At 51.4% G+C, this 15,556-nt stretch overlaps 1 protein-coding gene across 2 annotated transcripts; it reads left to right on the top strand.

Moving 5' to 3' along the window:
• The first annotated feature begins 2,600 nt into the window (after window positions 1-2,600).
• On the top strand, window positions 2,601-13,615 carry LOC132386961 (natural killer cells antigen CD94-like). Of its 2 annotated transcripts, none has more exons than XM_059959313.1 (8): window positions 2,601-2,737; window positions 3,013-3,084; window positions 4,486-4,605; window positions 8,100-8,216; window positions 8,781-8,858; window positions 9,277-9,419; window positions 12,319-12,383; window positions 12,709-13,615. In XM_059959313.1, exons 1-8 carry the CDS (start codon window positions 2,671-2,673, stop codon window positions 12,896-12,898), a joined length of 852 nt encoding a protein of 283 aa, XP_059815296.1. In that variant the 5' UTR covers window positions 2,601-2,670; the 3' UTR covers window positions 12,899-13,615. The 2 variants fall into 2 exon arrangements, with proteins under 2 accessions (XP_059815296.1, XP_059815297.1); XM_059959314.1 differs by having other exon boundaries at window positions 12,306-12,383; window positions 12,709-12,897.
• Window positions 13,616-15,556: the final 1,941 nt, after the last annotated feature.

A 15,556-nucleotide genomic window follows, 5' to 3' on the forward strand; every position in this document is an offset into this window, starting at 1 on the left:
GTGAAGGCATCGTTCTGTGCTGTAATATTCTATGGTTCCATAGTTCTCAGAAGAGAGGAGGAGTGGCTGAGAGTTGAGAGTGGGGAGTAAGGTACACGGAGGGAGCGGGAGAGAAGGAGGCCTGAAGGTGTGGAGTGAAGGAGTGAGCTGTAGAGAAGAGTGCCAGGGCGGGAGTAGGCAGGGGAAAGGGAAAGATGAAAAGTGTGGTGGGATAGAAGGGGTGCGAGGGAGCGGGAGGAAGAAAGTGCAGAGAAAGGAGCGAGGGAGATGAGGCCAGGGGGAGTGTGGGGTATGGGGGAAAGGGAGAATGTAAGAGACGCTGGTTGTCCCGAGCGAAAAAAAGTTACTCGGTTCTGAGCAACTCCACAGTTCTGTGTGGATAGGCCTGTCATGTGTTTCCTGTCTTGTGCAATTTCTCCAGCCCGTCCCAGCCCCCTCCACGCCGCCCTTTCCTTCCTCTTCCCTCCACAGCACAACGGTTCTCAGACAGACACACACACACAAACTCTGAGTCAGACACGCAATTCAGGACTTCTGAAACGGCGAAATGTAGATAAGTTGTGGGAAGGGGATAAATGGTGAGCGGGACAGAAAAAGACCGGGTGAGGTGTGAGAGTGAAGAATGAGGGAGGGAGCGGGACAGAAAGAGGGATGAGGGTCTGGAGTGAGGGAGAGGGCTGCCGCGAAGAGTGCCAGGGAGGAAGTAGGCAGTGGAAGGGCAAGATGAAAGTTGTGGTGGGAGAAAAGTGGTGTGAAAGAGCGTGATGATGGAAGGCGGGGGAACGGGGGGGAAAATGGGAGACTGTGAAAGACGTTTGGTGTCCCGAGAGAAGGAGCTGCATCCCCTTCTCCACCGTCGGAAAGCCGGAAGGGACGTGGAAAATGTCCTGAGAACATGGGTGCGTTTGTGGGGGGAAAATATCTCTTGGTCACGCCGATAGGGGTGTTGGAGGGGTAAAAGAGAATAGGGAAGGCCGTTGGGGAAGAGTGGAGAAGGGGAGAATGTTGAAACTGGGTGGGAAAGAGGAGTGTCTCGCGCTCTCTCTCTCCCTCCCTCCTCTCTCTCTCTCTCTCGTCTCTCTCTCCTCTCCTCCTCCTCCTCTTCTCGTCTCTCTCTCTCTCTCTCTCTCTCTCTCACTCTCTCTCTCTCTCTCTCTCTCTCTCTCTCTCTCTCTCTCTCTCTCTCTCTCCTCTCTTCCTCTCTCTCTCTCCTCTTCACTCTTTCTCTCTCGTCCCTCTCTCTCTCTCTCGTCCCTCTCTCTCTCTCTCAAACACACACACAGACACACACGCACACACACACACACACACACACACACACACACAGACACACACACACATACATACAAACACACACACACACACACTCACACACACACACACACACACACACACACACCACACACACCACACACACGGAATCTCTGAGGCAGACACGCGTCAATAATTTGAAAACGGCTGAAGGCAGCGAGTTGGTGATGGTGGGAGGAATGATGAGAGAGAGAGCGAAGGATCGGGTGAGGAGTGAGAGTGGAGAGTGAGGGACAAGGGAGGTGAGGGATGGAGGGCAGGTAGCATGGAGGGAGGAGCCATGGGAGCAGGAATGAGGAGCGGTGTGGAAGTGGAGAAGAAGGGGAAGCGTTAAACGCTGTGGAGGAGAGGTAGGGAAAGGGTGAAGGGAGATGAGGTGAACGAGTGGAAGGCGGGTAATGGAGAATCGGATAATGTGAATGACGGCTGGGTGTCCCGGTCCAAGAAGCAACTAACCCCTGGTAAGAGACGTGGAAATTGTAGGGAGAACAGTGTGCTGTGGGACAAAGTGTGTTACGATACTGTAATTGGGAAGTTGATGGCGATGGGGAGAGAGGGGGAGAAGGGTAAGGTGGGTGTGGGGGAGGGAAGAGAGTTGGAAGGTGGATTGGAAAGGACAAAGGGTGGTGGGTGTAGTGGTAGTAGAGGGAGTGAGATAGGGAACTGTAAGAGTAATGCAGGGAAAGGGGTGAAAAGAGGAAAGGGGGATGGGGAAGACGGAGAACGAGAGAGGGAGAGCGAGGGAAAGTGACAGACAGAATGCCATAGTATAGTGAACGGAGATATAGAGGACGTAGAAGACAAAGAACCCCTTTGGAGGGAGCGAGTTTGGAGAGGGACTGTTTTCTTCACTCGGAGGGAGGCGGCTCACTCATCTCGGTCTGTGCTGGGCGTGTTTCCTGCAGCCGCCGTTTCTCGCAGACAGACGGTCTGGTGCCTGCAGCCCTGGCGATGAGCAGTTGCATTGAGACCGTCCAGGACCCAGTGATGGACGGGTTGGGGCTGGGGTGACGATCTCCAGGACAGTAGAGTTTCTATGACACAAATACGAATATCTTCCGCACTCCAGCCATCCCTCTGTAATCCCCTCCTTCCATTCCTTCACTCATTCTCTCTCTCCATTGTCTGCACTCTTCCCCAATTTGCTCTCCAAATCTGTCCTCCCCTTCTATTTCTCCGCTCCCGGACCTCTCATCCTTCTCGTCCTCCATCTCCCACACCAACAATCTCTCTCCTCCCTGCACATCCTCTTACTGCTATCGGTCTCTCTCCATCAGGTGTTGGTAGGCCACAATCCGCCTCCACGGGTTTCCTCTACCGACGGTTCCATCCCCTTCCTGATCTCGGAGACACGACACGATGGACGAGAACGAGACCATTGCGAGGAGGCATCTCGCAGGAACTGATTCACAGGCCCCTTCGGGAGGTGAGTGGGGAGGGAAGAGGGAGGGAGTTTCCCGCCGTTTCTATACCAGACAGTGAGCGCTGGGGCAGTGTGGACACTCTCTGTGCCTGACCCCCGACAGGTTGGGAGGTGTGGTAGGCCGGCGCCGAGGGAGCGTTACGCTGTACTTTAAGCTAAGGATATCTGGTTTAACTGGCTGGGGAGAGCTTCACGCTGTCTCATACCCCCAGAGTGTGTGATGGGACGGTGTGGAGGGAGATTCACTCTGTGTCTGACCCTCGCTGCTCTGTCCCCAGATGAACCTGATGTATCGTACGTGGAACTTGATGCCACGTCCCTCTCGGCGCCCCGGGTTCGCAGAGATGAAGGTCTGTTTCATCTATGTTGGTTTGACGCTGTTTGGGTGACGTGTCCATTCCTGTCGACAGATATCAGGGCAAGGGTATAGTAAACCCCAGCGATTGCCTGGTGTAGAATAAGTCAGAAGGGACGCGTGGTGGAGAAGATGAGGCGGGAGCTCAGTGAGGGTCGGTGTTGAGGGTGCGCGCTGGGAGGTACGGTGAGGATGGAGCGCCGTTGAAGCGGGTGGCAGTGTTTGGTGCGGATTTTGTTTCCGTGATGGTAGGTGTGGGTGGACAGCTGTGTGATGGGGTGAGGGTGGGTTGCTATAGGAGGAGAAAGGCATATCGAGGAGAGAGCACTCTGTGTGGGGGTGGTCACGAAGTACTGGGAGCGCCTTGGGAGGAGTCTGTGAAGAGCGATCCCTCGGGGCGGGTCAATCGGTGCGGAATATTCTGGGAGGGGTGGTGAAGAAGGGGCGCAATTGAAGAGGCTTTTAGGAGAGGACGCTGATTAACATTTGAATGACTCCCTCCACCTTCTAATCCTCCTTCTCGTCTCTTTTTTCTTCCTCCCTCTCCTCCTCACCCTCCACCCCTCTCGTTCCCCTGTCCCGTCTCCCAGTCCCCTCTCCTCTCAACCCTCTCCTCTTTTCCAGAACGCTTTAGCAGTCTCTTCGTCCGTCCCTTCCCATCACTCTGGCCACACTCTCGTAACCTCACCGTTTATCAATACTCTTCTCTCACTCCCCCTCTCTATCTCACGCGCCCCTCTCATTTCCCTCACGTTCTCCATATCCGTACGTCTGCCCCTTTTCCCTACTCTCCCTCACTCTCCACTTCCCTCACAGCTCTCACTGTCTAAACTCACCGCTTTCATCTTCTCTTATTCCCGTTGTCTCCCTCGCTCTCGCCCACTCTATCTTTCCTCACTTTTTCACCTCCCTCTAAATCCAACCCTCCCCCTCTCTCCATCCTTCACTCTCTTCCTGTTCTCCCTGTCGCTGATTCTCCGGCCATCTCCGGCTCTTCTATCTCCGCTCTACCCCTTCTCTCCCTCTCACTCATGCTGTCTTGCCTCTCTCTTCCCCTCTTGTCTACCTCTGTCTCGCCTGCCTCTCTCTCCAACCTTTCCCCTTCACTCACTTTCCCATCTCTGCAATATCACTCAGATCTCTCCGTCCCCCCTCTAACGCCGCTCTCTCACCCCTCCCATACTTATTATCTCCTTCCTATTTTCTTTCTCACATTTACCCGCCCTTCCCACCTATCTCTTCCCCCGTTCCCTCACCTTCTAGCCCTGCCTTATCTCTCCCCCTTACTTCACCCTCTCACTCAGCTGTCCTTCTCTGTCATCACTCCCTCCATTCTCTGCCGATCGCTGCTGCATCTATTTCCTTCTCTCTCATCATTCCTCGCTCTCTCTCTCAGACGGCCTGACCTCCACCTACGCAGAGCTGAACTTTCCGAAAGACGAGCCCCTCATCAATGAGGATGACTCTCCTCCAATTGCCTCGGAACCCCGAAAGCTGCCAAACAGTGGCCAAACAGGTCAGAGTTCACATTACTGACGTCATTGTGGAGAAGGTCACAGGTTATACTCAGAAGTGCATGTGCGGTTATTTAATGATTCAAATTCATCTCCCTCAATCACCATTATCTGTCAGCTCGATCCACATTCAGACCATCACCGAGGTTGAAAGGTTTGTCACTAGGGGATCCGATCACATTTATTTCCTTTCTAATCTGAGACCCTTGCGCTCTCGTATTCGATTCAGCTAGATGTGCTCCTTCGCCCTATTTGTGCCCCTCTCAGTTTCATACACCTCTGTATGGTTCTCCGTACACTGTAAGTAATAAAGGTCCGACCTGCCTGACCTCCAGTCCTGGGAACATCCTGGTAAACCTCCCTCTGGCCTCTTTCCATCCAGCCCATGGTGTCTTCTCCACAGCAGGACGAACAAACCTGAACAAAGCTCGACCTCCAGTCCTGGGGACATCCTCGTAAACCTCCCTCTGGCCTCTTTCCATCGAGCCCATGGTGTCTTCCCCACAGCAGGACGAACAATCCTGAACCAAGCTCGGCCTCCAGTCCTGGGAACATCCTCGTAAACCTCCCTCTGGCCTCTTTCCATCCAGCCCATGGTGTCTTCTCCACAGCAGGACGAACAAACCTGAACAAAGCTCGACCTCCAGTCCTGGGGACATCCTCGTAAACCTCCCTCTGGCCTCTTTCCATCGAGCCCATGGTGTCTTCCCCACAGCAGGACGAACAATCCTGAACCAAGCTCGGCCTCCAGTCCTGGGGACATCCTCGTAAACCTCCCTCTGCACTCTTTCCATCGAGCCCCATGGTGTCTTCTCCACAGCCGGACGAACAAACCTGAACAAAGCTCGGCCTCCAGTCCTGGGAACATCCTCGTAAACCTCCCTCTGGCCTCTTTCCATCCAGCCCATGGTGTCTTCCCCACAACAGGACGAACAATCCTGAACGACCTGCTCCAAGTGCGGCGTCCCCGACGTCTTGAAGAACTGCAACGTGACCTCCCGGCTCCCGTACTTAGCGCGTATCAAGTCCAGCGTATCAAACGCCTTCTTCACCGTTCAGTTCACCTGTGACTCCATTAGCAATGAACCGTGTGTCTGTATACCCGGGTCGCTCTGCTCTACCACACTCGCCAGTATCCGTGTCTAAACAACAAAATACAACTGCAGAAGCTGTTGATTAAACTGTACGTACACAACGCTGGAAGAACTCAGCAGGCCAGTCAGCATTCGCGAGAAAAGAGGAGCCAACGTTTCGGACCGAGACCATCCATCAGAAATGGGAGAGAAGAGAGGGCCGAAGCCCAGTAATAGAGATAGGGGAGGGTGTAGGGCCTAGGGCCGCCAGCTGGAAAACCAATCTGAGGAAAGATTAGCGTGGGAGGGGAAAAGCATGAAAGAACTGTAGAGATAACAAAGCAAATAGTTGAAAGCGGAAAGAGGCAGGGAGGGACCTGGGATAGGGGAAGGGGAACGGGGAGGGAATTACCGGAAATTGGAGAATTCAAAGTTCATACCACCAGGCTGGAGTCTACCCAGACGGTAGATGAGGTGTTGCTCCTCCAACCTGAGTTTGGCCTCATCATGTCGGTAGAGGAGGCCATGTATGGACATACCTAGTTGGGAATGAGAGGCAGAGTTGAAGTGGGTGGCAACCGGGAGGTCCTGTCTATTGTGATGGACGGAGCGGAGGTGCTCGAAGAAGTGGTCCCCCAACAACTTCAACAGGAGCACCAACTCCGCCCCCACCCAGCACAACTTTCCTTCTCTACCACTCTCAGCTTTTCGCAGGGATCGTTCCCTCCGCGACTACCTGGTCCACACGTCCCTCCCCACAGAACTCCCACCTGGAACTTATCCCTGCAAGCGCAAATGCTGCACCTGTCCCCACACCTCCCCTTTTACCACCATTCCGGGCCCCAGACAGTCCTTCCAGGTGATGCAGCAATTCAACTGCGAGTCTGCCGGAGTCGTCAGTAGCATCCGGGGTTCCCGGTGCGGCCGCCTCTACATCAACGAGCCCCGACACAGATTGCGGGACCGCTTCGTCGAGCACCTCCGCTCCGTCCATCACAATGGACAGGATTTCCCGGTTGCCACCCACTTCAACTCTGCTTCACCTTCTCATTCCGATATGTCCACACACGGCCTCCTCTACTGCCATGATGAGGCCAAACTCAGATTGGAGGGGCAGCACCTCATATACGGTCTGGGTAGTCTCCAGCCTGGTGCTATGAACATTGGATTCTCCATTTTCTGGTAAATCCCTCCCCCCTACCCCTTCCCCTACCCAAGGTTCCTCTCTACCTCTCTCCCCTTTAAACTTTCTGCTTCTTTATTTCTACAGTTCTTTAATGCTTACCCTCTCCCCCTTTATCTTTCCTTGGATTGGTTTTCCACCTGGCGCCTCTGAATCTTCCCCCTCCCCTATTTCTATTACTGGGCTTCGGCCCTCACTTCCCCTCCCCCCCCCCATTCCTGATGAAGGTTCCCGGCCCGTAACGTTGGCTACTCTTTTCTGACGGATGTTGCCTGGCCTGCTGAGTTCTTCCAGCGTTGATAACGTATTCTCAGTATCCGTGTCTACTTGACACCACGTGACTCCACTTGCAGAGAATGGTATACCTGTACCTCTGGGTATCTCTGTCGTACAACACACCCCAGGGTCCCTGTCTACCCGTGATCCCACTTTCAACGAACCTTGTCCCTGTACCCCTTGGTCCCTCTTCGACAAGACTCCCAAAGGTTCCTGACTAACTTCGACTACACTTCCAGGGAATTTCGTACCCGTATCACTGGGTCGTTGTAAACCTTCTCTGCACTCTTTCAGTCTTATTAATACCCTTCATATCAATAGAACTTCCTGTAAATATAATAGAATTTTTAATGTTTGGGTCGCCTCCGTTCTTACCAGCCCACTCACCCCATTTTTATTCATGTCATGAACCCGCGTCTCTGTTATTGTGATGCGCTGTGCTAATCACTGCGTTACCGTACCGCACTCCTGCCTGGCGCAGGCACAATACAAAGAAAGACAATGATTCCACGAATATCCCCACAACATGTTAGTCCAGCAGTACAGTCATATATCCCATGTGTGAAAAAAATTACAAAGCTTGCAAACAATAATACATTTGTGAAAAATAGAAACCTCTGGATCGAAACGGCCGTTTCCCCGTGGATCCCATGTATCATGATCTCTCTGGGTAAGGCTCCCCTGAGGGATATGGTCAAACGCCCCAGTGAAGTTCACGTCAGCAACATTCACGACTACAGCTTCATCGATTACCTTCGAGAGAGAGAATAAAATGACTCTCTAATAAGTTAGACATTAGACAGACTTTGCCAGCACAAGGAATTTGGGCTGCGAACAAGGACGGCTGTAAGTAGATTTGATTGAGGGAGGGAGGGTGGAAGGAGAGAGCGCCGATGGTGGGTGCAACGGATCCCAGAGCGGGTCACTGCTGAATTCACACACACGCTGAATGTTCGCTCCACAGGTCCACATAAACGGGAGTCGAAAGAGAACATCGGAAATAGACCGTACCGGAAGATCTGCCTATTCTGTCTCGTTGCATCCGCCCTCATCGCGATAGTGGGCGGTCTCTCGATCTATGGTGAGTCGAACGGGCTTCGGATGGAGTCAGAACATAAACTAACAGAGTGGAATGATGAGGTAGCGTAAAACTTCGGAGTGATGCCGACACCATCCTCAACGTCACACCGACACACACATCACCGTGACAAAGACACACCCCTTAACCGTGACAATAATACGGCCTGTACCGTAACACAATCCAGTCTCACAGTGAAACCGAGATACCATTCACAATAACACCAACAATACCTTCACCGTAACACCGACACGCCTCTGTACGCGGCACAGATACACCCCTAACCGTGACACGAACACAGCCCTCACAGTGACACAGACATGACACTCACAATGACAACAACATACCCCTCACAGTAAGATCGACATACCTCTGTCCGTGCTACTGATACACTACTCAAGGCGACACCAGAACACAACTCTGAGAGACACTGACACGCCCTTGAAAGTGACACTGTGTCACCACTCACTTTGAAACGTATACGCTTTTCAACATGAACCGAACCGCACCGTGACAATATCTTAGAAATCACTGTTAACGATAAAAGTGGTTCACCATCTCTCTCAGTGTTACAGATACGTCAGTCTCAAATCACCTCCAACCGAAACCAACAGATACTCTGCCAATTCCTGAAAACTAGTAGAGGTGAGGCAACAACGGACTCCTACCTGCCTCGGCATCACAGAGACCCGAGGAGTGTGTGATGTGACTGTGTGGAGGGAGATTCACTCTGTGTCTGATCACAGACGTGTGTGATGTGACTGTGTGGAGGGAGATTCACTCTATGTCTGACCCGGGAATGCGTGATGCGAGGGCGCGGAGATAACTTGACTGTGATTCTGAGCCTAATTGAGCAATTAGATGGCGAATCGAGATCTTCCATCTTATTGTGATTGCCTCCTTGTCTGAGTAACCTGAGATTGTGAAGTGAGCTTCTTACAGTGTTTTGACCATCGGAGTTTGTGATGTAATGTTGTGCAGGCATTTTATGTTGCATCTGACTGCGGGGCTGTGTGATGGGTCGATGTGCTGGGAATTCACTTTACTTGATCCTGATTTCCAGAGCAATCGTGTTCCCAGGACTGGATCAAAAATGAAGACCGCTGTTATTTCATATCCACATTGGAAACATCTTACGATGGAGCGAAGAAAAATTGTTCAAACTTTGATGCAAGATTGCTGGAAATAAATTCAAAAGAGGAGGAGGTATGTTTCACACCGAGAGGGCCATTTTTCGCAACAATCTCAAACGTGCCGGATCAAGCACAGAGTGAATTTCCCTCCACACTGTCCCCTCACACACACCCGGAGTCAGATACAGAGTGAATCTCACACCACACCATCCCGTCACACACACCCGGAGTCAGACGCAGAGTGAATGTACGTCCACACAGTCCGATCACACATTCCCGGTGTTAGACAGCGTGATTCTCCCTCAACACTGTCCCCTAACACACACCCTGAGTCAGACAGAGTGAATCTCCCTCCACACCGTCACATCAGACACTCCCGGGGTCAGACACAGAGGGAATCTCCCTCCACACCGTCCCATCACACCCTCCCGGGGTCAGACACAGAGCGAATCTCCCTCCACACCGTTCCATCACACACTCCCTGGGTCAGACACAGAGTGAAGCTCCCTCCACAACGTCCCATCACAAACTCCCTGGGTCAGACAAAGAGTGAATCTCCCTCAGCAACGTCCCATCACTCACTCTCGGAGTCAGACACAGAGTGAATCTCCCTCCACACTGTCCCATCACACTCTCCCGGTGTGAGACACATAGTGAGGTTTTCTTCATACCGTCGCTTCAAATTTTCCTTGGTTCAGCCACACAGTGAACCTCCACTTTCCCATCCCACGCTAACGGCATCAGACACAAAGCAAATTGAACACCACACCGTCCCATCAACAAAATCCCCACGAAGAGGCATTGTATGAAGCTCCTTCCACATCGGCCAATGACGCCCTGGCAGTGTCAGGTACAGGGTGAAGCTACCTCTGCATAATACCGTCACACAGTCCCTGGGGCACTTCTGAGTGAAGCTCCCTCCAAACCCTCCCATCACACATCATCCCATCTCACAATCCCGGAGTGAGTCACCGACTGAAGTTCACGTACAAACACGCTGGAGGAACTCAGCAGATCGGGCAGCATCCGTGGAAACGAGCTGTCAATTTTCCGGGCCGAGACCATTCCACAGAACTGAAGAGGGAGAGTGCAGGGGCCCTGTAAGGAAGGTGGGGGGGGGGAAGCTGCCAGGTGAAAAACAAAACAGAGGAAAGATCAAGGGGTGTGGCAGGGGAAGCAGGGAGTGGATAGGCAGGAAAGTTGAAGAAGGAATGTAAGGGGAAAGCACTATAAGTAGTAGAAGACAGAACCCTGAGAGAGGTGATAGGCAGTTGGAAAAGGAGGCAGAGTGAAAGTGGGATGGGGGAAGGGAGAGGGAGGGAATTACCGGAAGTTGGAAAATTCCATGATCATACCAAAGGGCTGGTGATTACCCAGACGGTAGATGAGGTGTTGTTCCTCCAACCTGAGTTTGGCCTCATCATGGCAATCGAGGAGGCCATGTATGGTCACGTCCGAATGGAAATGTGAAGGGGAGGTGAAGTGGGTGGCAAATGGGAGATCCCGTCAGTTGTGGCGGACGGAGCGGAGGTGCTCGACGAAGCGGTCCCCTAATCTGCGTCGGGTCCCGCCGCTGTAGATAAGGCCGCAACGGGAACACCGGATGCAATCGATGACGGCAACAGACTCACAAGTGAGGGGTTGCCTCACCTGGGAGGACTGTCTGGGGCCCTGAATGGTGGTAAGACAGGAGGTGTTGTGACAAGTGTAGCACCTGCACTTGCAAGGATAAGTGCCAGGTGGGAGATCTGAGGGGAGGGACGTGTGGACCAGGCAGTCGCGGAGGGACCGATCCCTGCGAACAGCAGAGAGCGGTACAGAGGGAAAGACGTCCTTAGAGCTGGGGTCCTGTTGAAGGTGGTGGAAGTTGCTGAGGATAATATGTTGGATCCGGAGGCTGGTGGGTTGGTAGGTGAGGACAAGGGGAATACAGTCCTTGTTGTGGTGACGGGAGGATGGGGTGAGGATCGAAGTGCGGGAAATGGAGGAGATGCGGGTGAGGACATCATTGATGACGGCAGAAGGGAAACCACGGTTCTTAAAGAAAGAGGATATTTGGAATGTTCTGGGACGGAAAGCGTCCTCTAGGGAGCAGATGCGGTGGAGTCGGAGGAACTGGGAATAGGGAATAGCATTTTTACATTTGGCAGGGTAGGAATAGGTATAATCAAGGCAGTTATGGGAGTCATTGGGATTATAGAAGATGCCTGTGGACAGTCTGTCTCCAGAGATATACCCTGAGTGAAACTCTCTCCACACCGTTCGATCACACGCTCCCGGGTTCATGCAGCGTGAATCTTCCACTGCACCTTCGCATTACACACTCCCGAGGTCAGGCAGGGAGTGGACATGCCTCTGCACCATCCCATTACACACTTCAGGGATCATTCACAGAGTGAATCTTACTCCACACCGCCCCCTCACACACTCGATGTATCAGACACAGACTGAAGCTTCCTCGCTTCCTCAACATCCTCCCAACACACTCTCAGTGTCAGACGCAGAGTGAAGCTCCTCCACACCGTCCCATCACACACTCCCGGGGTCTGACACGGAGTGAGTCTCCCTTCACACCGTCCCATCACACACTCCCGGGGTCAGACACAGAGTGAATCGTCCTCCACACTGTCCCATCACACACTCCCGGGGTCAAACACAGAGTGAAATCACTCCACACCGTCCCATCACACACTCCTTGGGTCAGACACAGAGTGAAGTTCCCTTCACACCGTCCCATCACACACTCTACCGGGGTCAGACGCAGAGCGAAGCTCCCTCCACACCGTCGGATCACACAATCCCGTGGTCAGACACAAAGTGAATCTCCCTCCGCACCGACCCTTCACACACTCAGAAGGTCAGATGCAGATTGAAGATCCCTCTCTCTCTAGACCCATATTCCTCACACTCCCAGATTCAGGCATTAAGCGAGTATCCTTCTTAACATTAATAAAATAAGTTTCATTTCGCAGAATGTTGTTTCAAACGCTCTCGTTCATCAAGACAGAACGTATTGGATTGCAAAATGCGCACATGGGTGAGATTCGGAATTTTACTGGCCTGTGGCTTGGGACCGCGTCAGTGGGATGCGTTTGGAGACACACTGGGACTGTGGGAAATGAGGGGCTCACAGTCGTAGATCAGATTCTGACACGGGGCTGTGGGGTAGAGTGAGTGGCGGTGGCGTTAGTTTGGGGAACAATACGGTTCTGTGGGGATATACCGGGTAAGCGGGTTTAGTTTGGAGACCGACACGGAGCTGTGTTAAAAGTGCGATGCAGTGGCGTTAGTTTGATGAATGTCTCGGGTGACCTCCTGGAGCTGTTTCGACCCTGTTGAAATTGTTTATCCTTCTTTGATAGGGAAGCGGTTTCCAGTCTTATGTACAAGCATTACAGTGGAACGTCCGCCTGCGGTAACTGCGACTCGAACCAATGGAGGGACCTTTGCAATGGTCAACACCATTTCATCTGCGAGAAGTCTGAACATTTGTTCAAGCATATTCCCGAAAAGATCCAGGATCTCTGTCAACAGTCCCTAAGAACAACTTGAATCACATTACAATCCGTTTTCCTCCCCCGTCTCTCTGCACCACTCTTATCCTCACAGTCCCTTTACTCCCACTCTGTCCCTCCCCCAACCATTCTCCTACACAACTCGCATCTCCTTCCCCCCAACACTCTCCTACATTCATTTTTCTCCACCAATCTCCTTCTTTCTCGCCATCTATCCCACTCTTCTCTCCCTCTGCACCGTTCTCCACACCCCCTTCTCTGTTACCTATCTCCCTCTTCTCCACCCACTCTCACCTCACTCTTGGGCACTCTATTCCACAGATTCCTCACCCTGGGGTAAACGACTGTGCGCATTCACTCTATCTATGCCCCTCGGGGTTTTATACCCTATAATGTCACCCTTGCTCCCCAAAGAATAAACTCCTCACGCCAGCCCGGTTTCCACAACTCAGCCACACGAATCCCGGCAACATCCTCGTTAATCTCCCTCTGCACTCTTTCCAGCAGCAGGGCGACCAGAACCGAACACAGTACTCCAGGTGTCGGTTCACCGATGTCTTGTACAACTGCAATGTGACCTCCCGACTCCTGTACTCAGTGAGGACCAGCGTGCCACATGTCCTGCCCATCTGTATCGCGTGTTTGTCATGGGAATCATCATCTGATTTATTGTCTGTGACTTACCCCACCGTAGAGTTGATCATTTGTACAATCAGTACTGCGCAAAGATGTAAATTTAATGTGTTCCAAAAATTAATAAATACATCAAATTGGGGAATATCGAGCGTGCTGATGGATTTAGTAATCTAATGGTGGAAAGTTAGTATATTGTTTCAAATGGTTGACTGCGGGTCGCCAGGCACCTGTACCTCCTCCCCTATGGCACGAATGATGGCAGGGCATTTCCCGGGTGGTGAGGGTCCTCAGTAATGGATGCGGTCCCTGATGAAGATGTCCTCGTTGGAGGGGAGGGTTGTGCCTGTGATGGAGTTGGCTCTATCTGGAACCCTTTGCACCCTCTGGCGACCCTGTGCGTTGCAGCCTCCACACCAGGCGGCGATGCGACAAACCAGAATGCTCTCCGCCGTACATCAGGAGGAACTCGCGAGTTTTCAGTGACAGACCACATCTCCTCAAACTCCTGACGATGTAATCCCTTCTGTAAAGAGAGAGATTTGGACGGTGGTGATGGTACGTGCAGAGTCAGGTCTAGAATACACTCATACTCAGATTGGAAATTACCAAGACTAGAGTAAATAAATCCAAAGATGAAATGAAACTCTTACGGTTGTGCACTGAGTGCTCAACACGAGTCTTTTAACTACAGACATTCCACTGAGGAATGTGTAGGCAATGAATGGCAGTCTGAGTCTCAAATGGAAAGTAACAGCTCTCCATACTCCGGGGAATGGGACTGCCGAACTTGGACGCACGTTCCCTTGTCGGTTAAACAGCATGCTGTTCCGGAAAGACATCACGGCCGCAGTCTAGGTAGTCATGCTCAAGACTGCCTCGAACAAATTGATTGTGCAAGATAAAGTCCTCCATGATAACTGCTATTCCATTCTTACAAGTTTCAGATATTCCTCTGTGTCCTGCCTGTGACACTGTATGATTTTATTCGCTGATCAATTGACAAAACACACCAGTGATATTTTTCCCACTAATTATGTTATCTCTCACAATCGCCCTGATCTCATCCATAATTAAGAACGCTACCCGCCCTCTTTGACCTTCTGCCTATCGCTCTGTATTAACCGATATAACCTGGATATTTAATTTGCTATCCTCTCCACCCAAATGCCACGTCTCTATAATGGCCACTGAATCATTCACATTTGCACTGATTTGTGCCATAAGTTCATTGACCTTATTTGAATAACTACAAACTTTCAGATAAAGTGATTTTACACTCATTGTGCTTTTGAAATCATATCAACTTTCTCTCCTTACACTTGAAGCTTCTTAAACTCTTACGTTTCTCTTATAACCATATAACAAATACCGCACGCTTACACTCACCTAGTCCCACTCGCCCGCACTCAACCCATAACCCTCCATTCATTTCCTGTCCATAGAGCTGTCCAATTTTACTTAAATGACAATACCGAACCTGCCTCTACTACTTCTACTGGAAGCTCATTCCACACAGCGACAACTCTCTGAGTAAAGAAATTCCGCCTCGTGTTACCCTTAAACGTTTGCCCTCTAACTCTCAAATCATGTCCTCTTGTTTGTATCTCCCCTACTCTCAATCGAAAAGGCCTATCCACGTCAACTCGATCTATTCCCTCATTATTTTAAATTCCTTTATCATGTCTGCTCTCAACATTCTACGCTCCAAAGAATAAAGAACTAGTTTTTTTCAGCCTTTTCCTGTAACTTCGGTTTCCCTGTTACTTGGAAATTCAGAAGGATTTTAATGAGGTGTCACACAAGAGGCTCCTAAACAAGACAGAATCCTGTGGCGTTCCGGGTAGGATACTGCCATGGATAGAGTCAGGAGTCAGCGAGAGGGAATAACAGTGGCCTTTTCTGTTTACCTGCCGGTGACTAGTGGTGTTCCTCAGCTGTCAGTATTCGAACCACTATTTTCACATTGTTTGACAATTATTTGGATAATGATTTGGACGCTTTCTTGCAAAATTTGCTGATGATACAAAGATAGGTGAAGCGGTAGGTAGTACTGAGGAAG

This window comes from Hypanus sabinus, unplaced genomic scaffold, assembly GCF_030144855.1.
Source record: "Hypanus sabinus isolate sHypSab1 unplaced genomic scaffold, sHypSab1.hap1 scaffold_1426, whole genome shotgun sequence".
In the NCBI taxonomy this organism is placed as follows: domain Eukaryota; kingdom Metazoa; phylum Chordata; class Chondrichthyes; order Myliobatiformes; family Dasyatidae; genus Hypanus; species Hypanus sabinus.

What these genes read in the sequence shown, in the direction of transcription:
- LOC132386961 (XM_059959313.1), top strand. Translation starts at nt 2,671, where the DNA reads ATGGACGAGAACGAGACCATTGCGAGGAGGCATCTCGCAGGAACTGAT. An exon ending in TTCACAGGCCCCTTCGGGAG is followed by an intron (nt 2,738 to 3,012) that starts GTGAGTGGGGAG and finishes CTCTGTCCCCAG; the next exon opens with ATGAACCTGATGTATCGTAC. An exon ending in ATTCCTGAAAACTAGTAGAG is followed by an intron (nt 8,859 to 9,276) that starts GTGAGGCAACAA and finishes CCTGATTTCCAG; the next exon opens with AGCAATCGTGTTCCCAGGAC.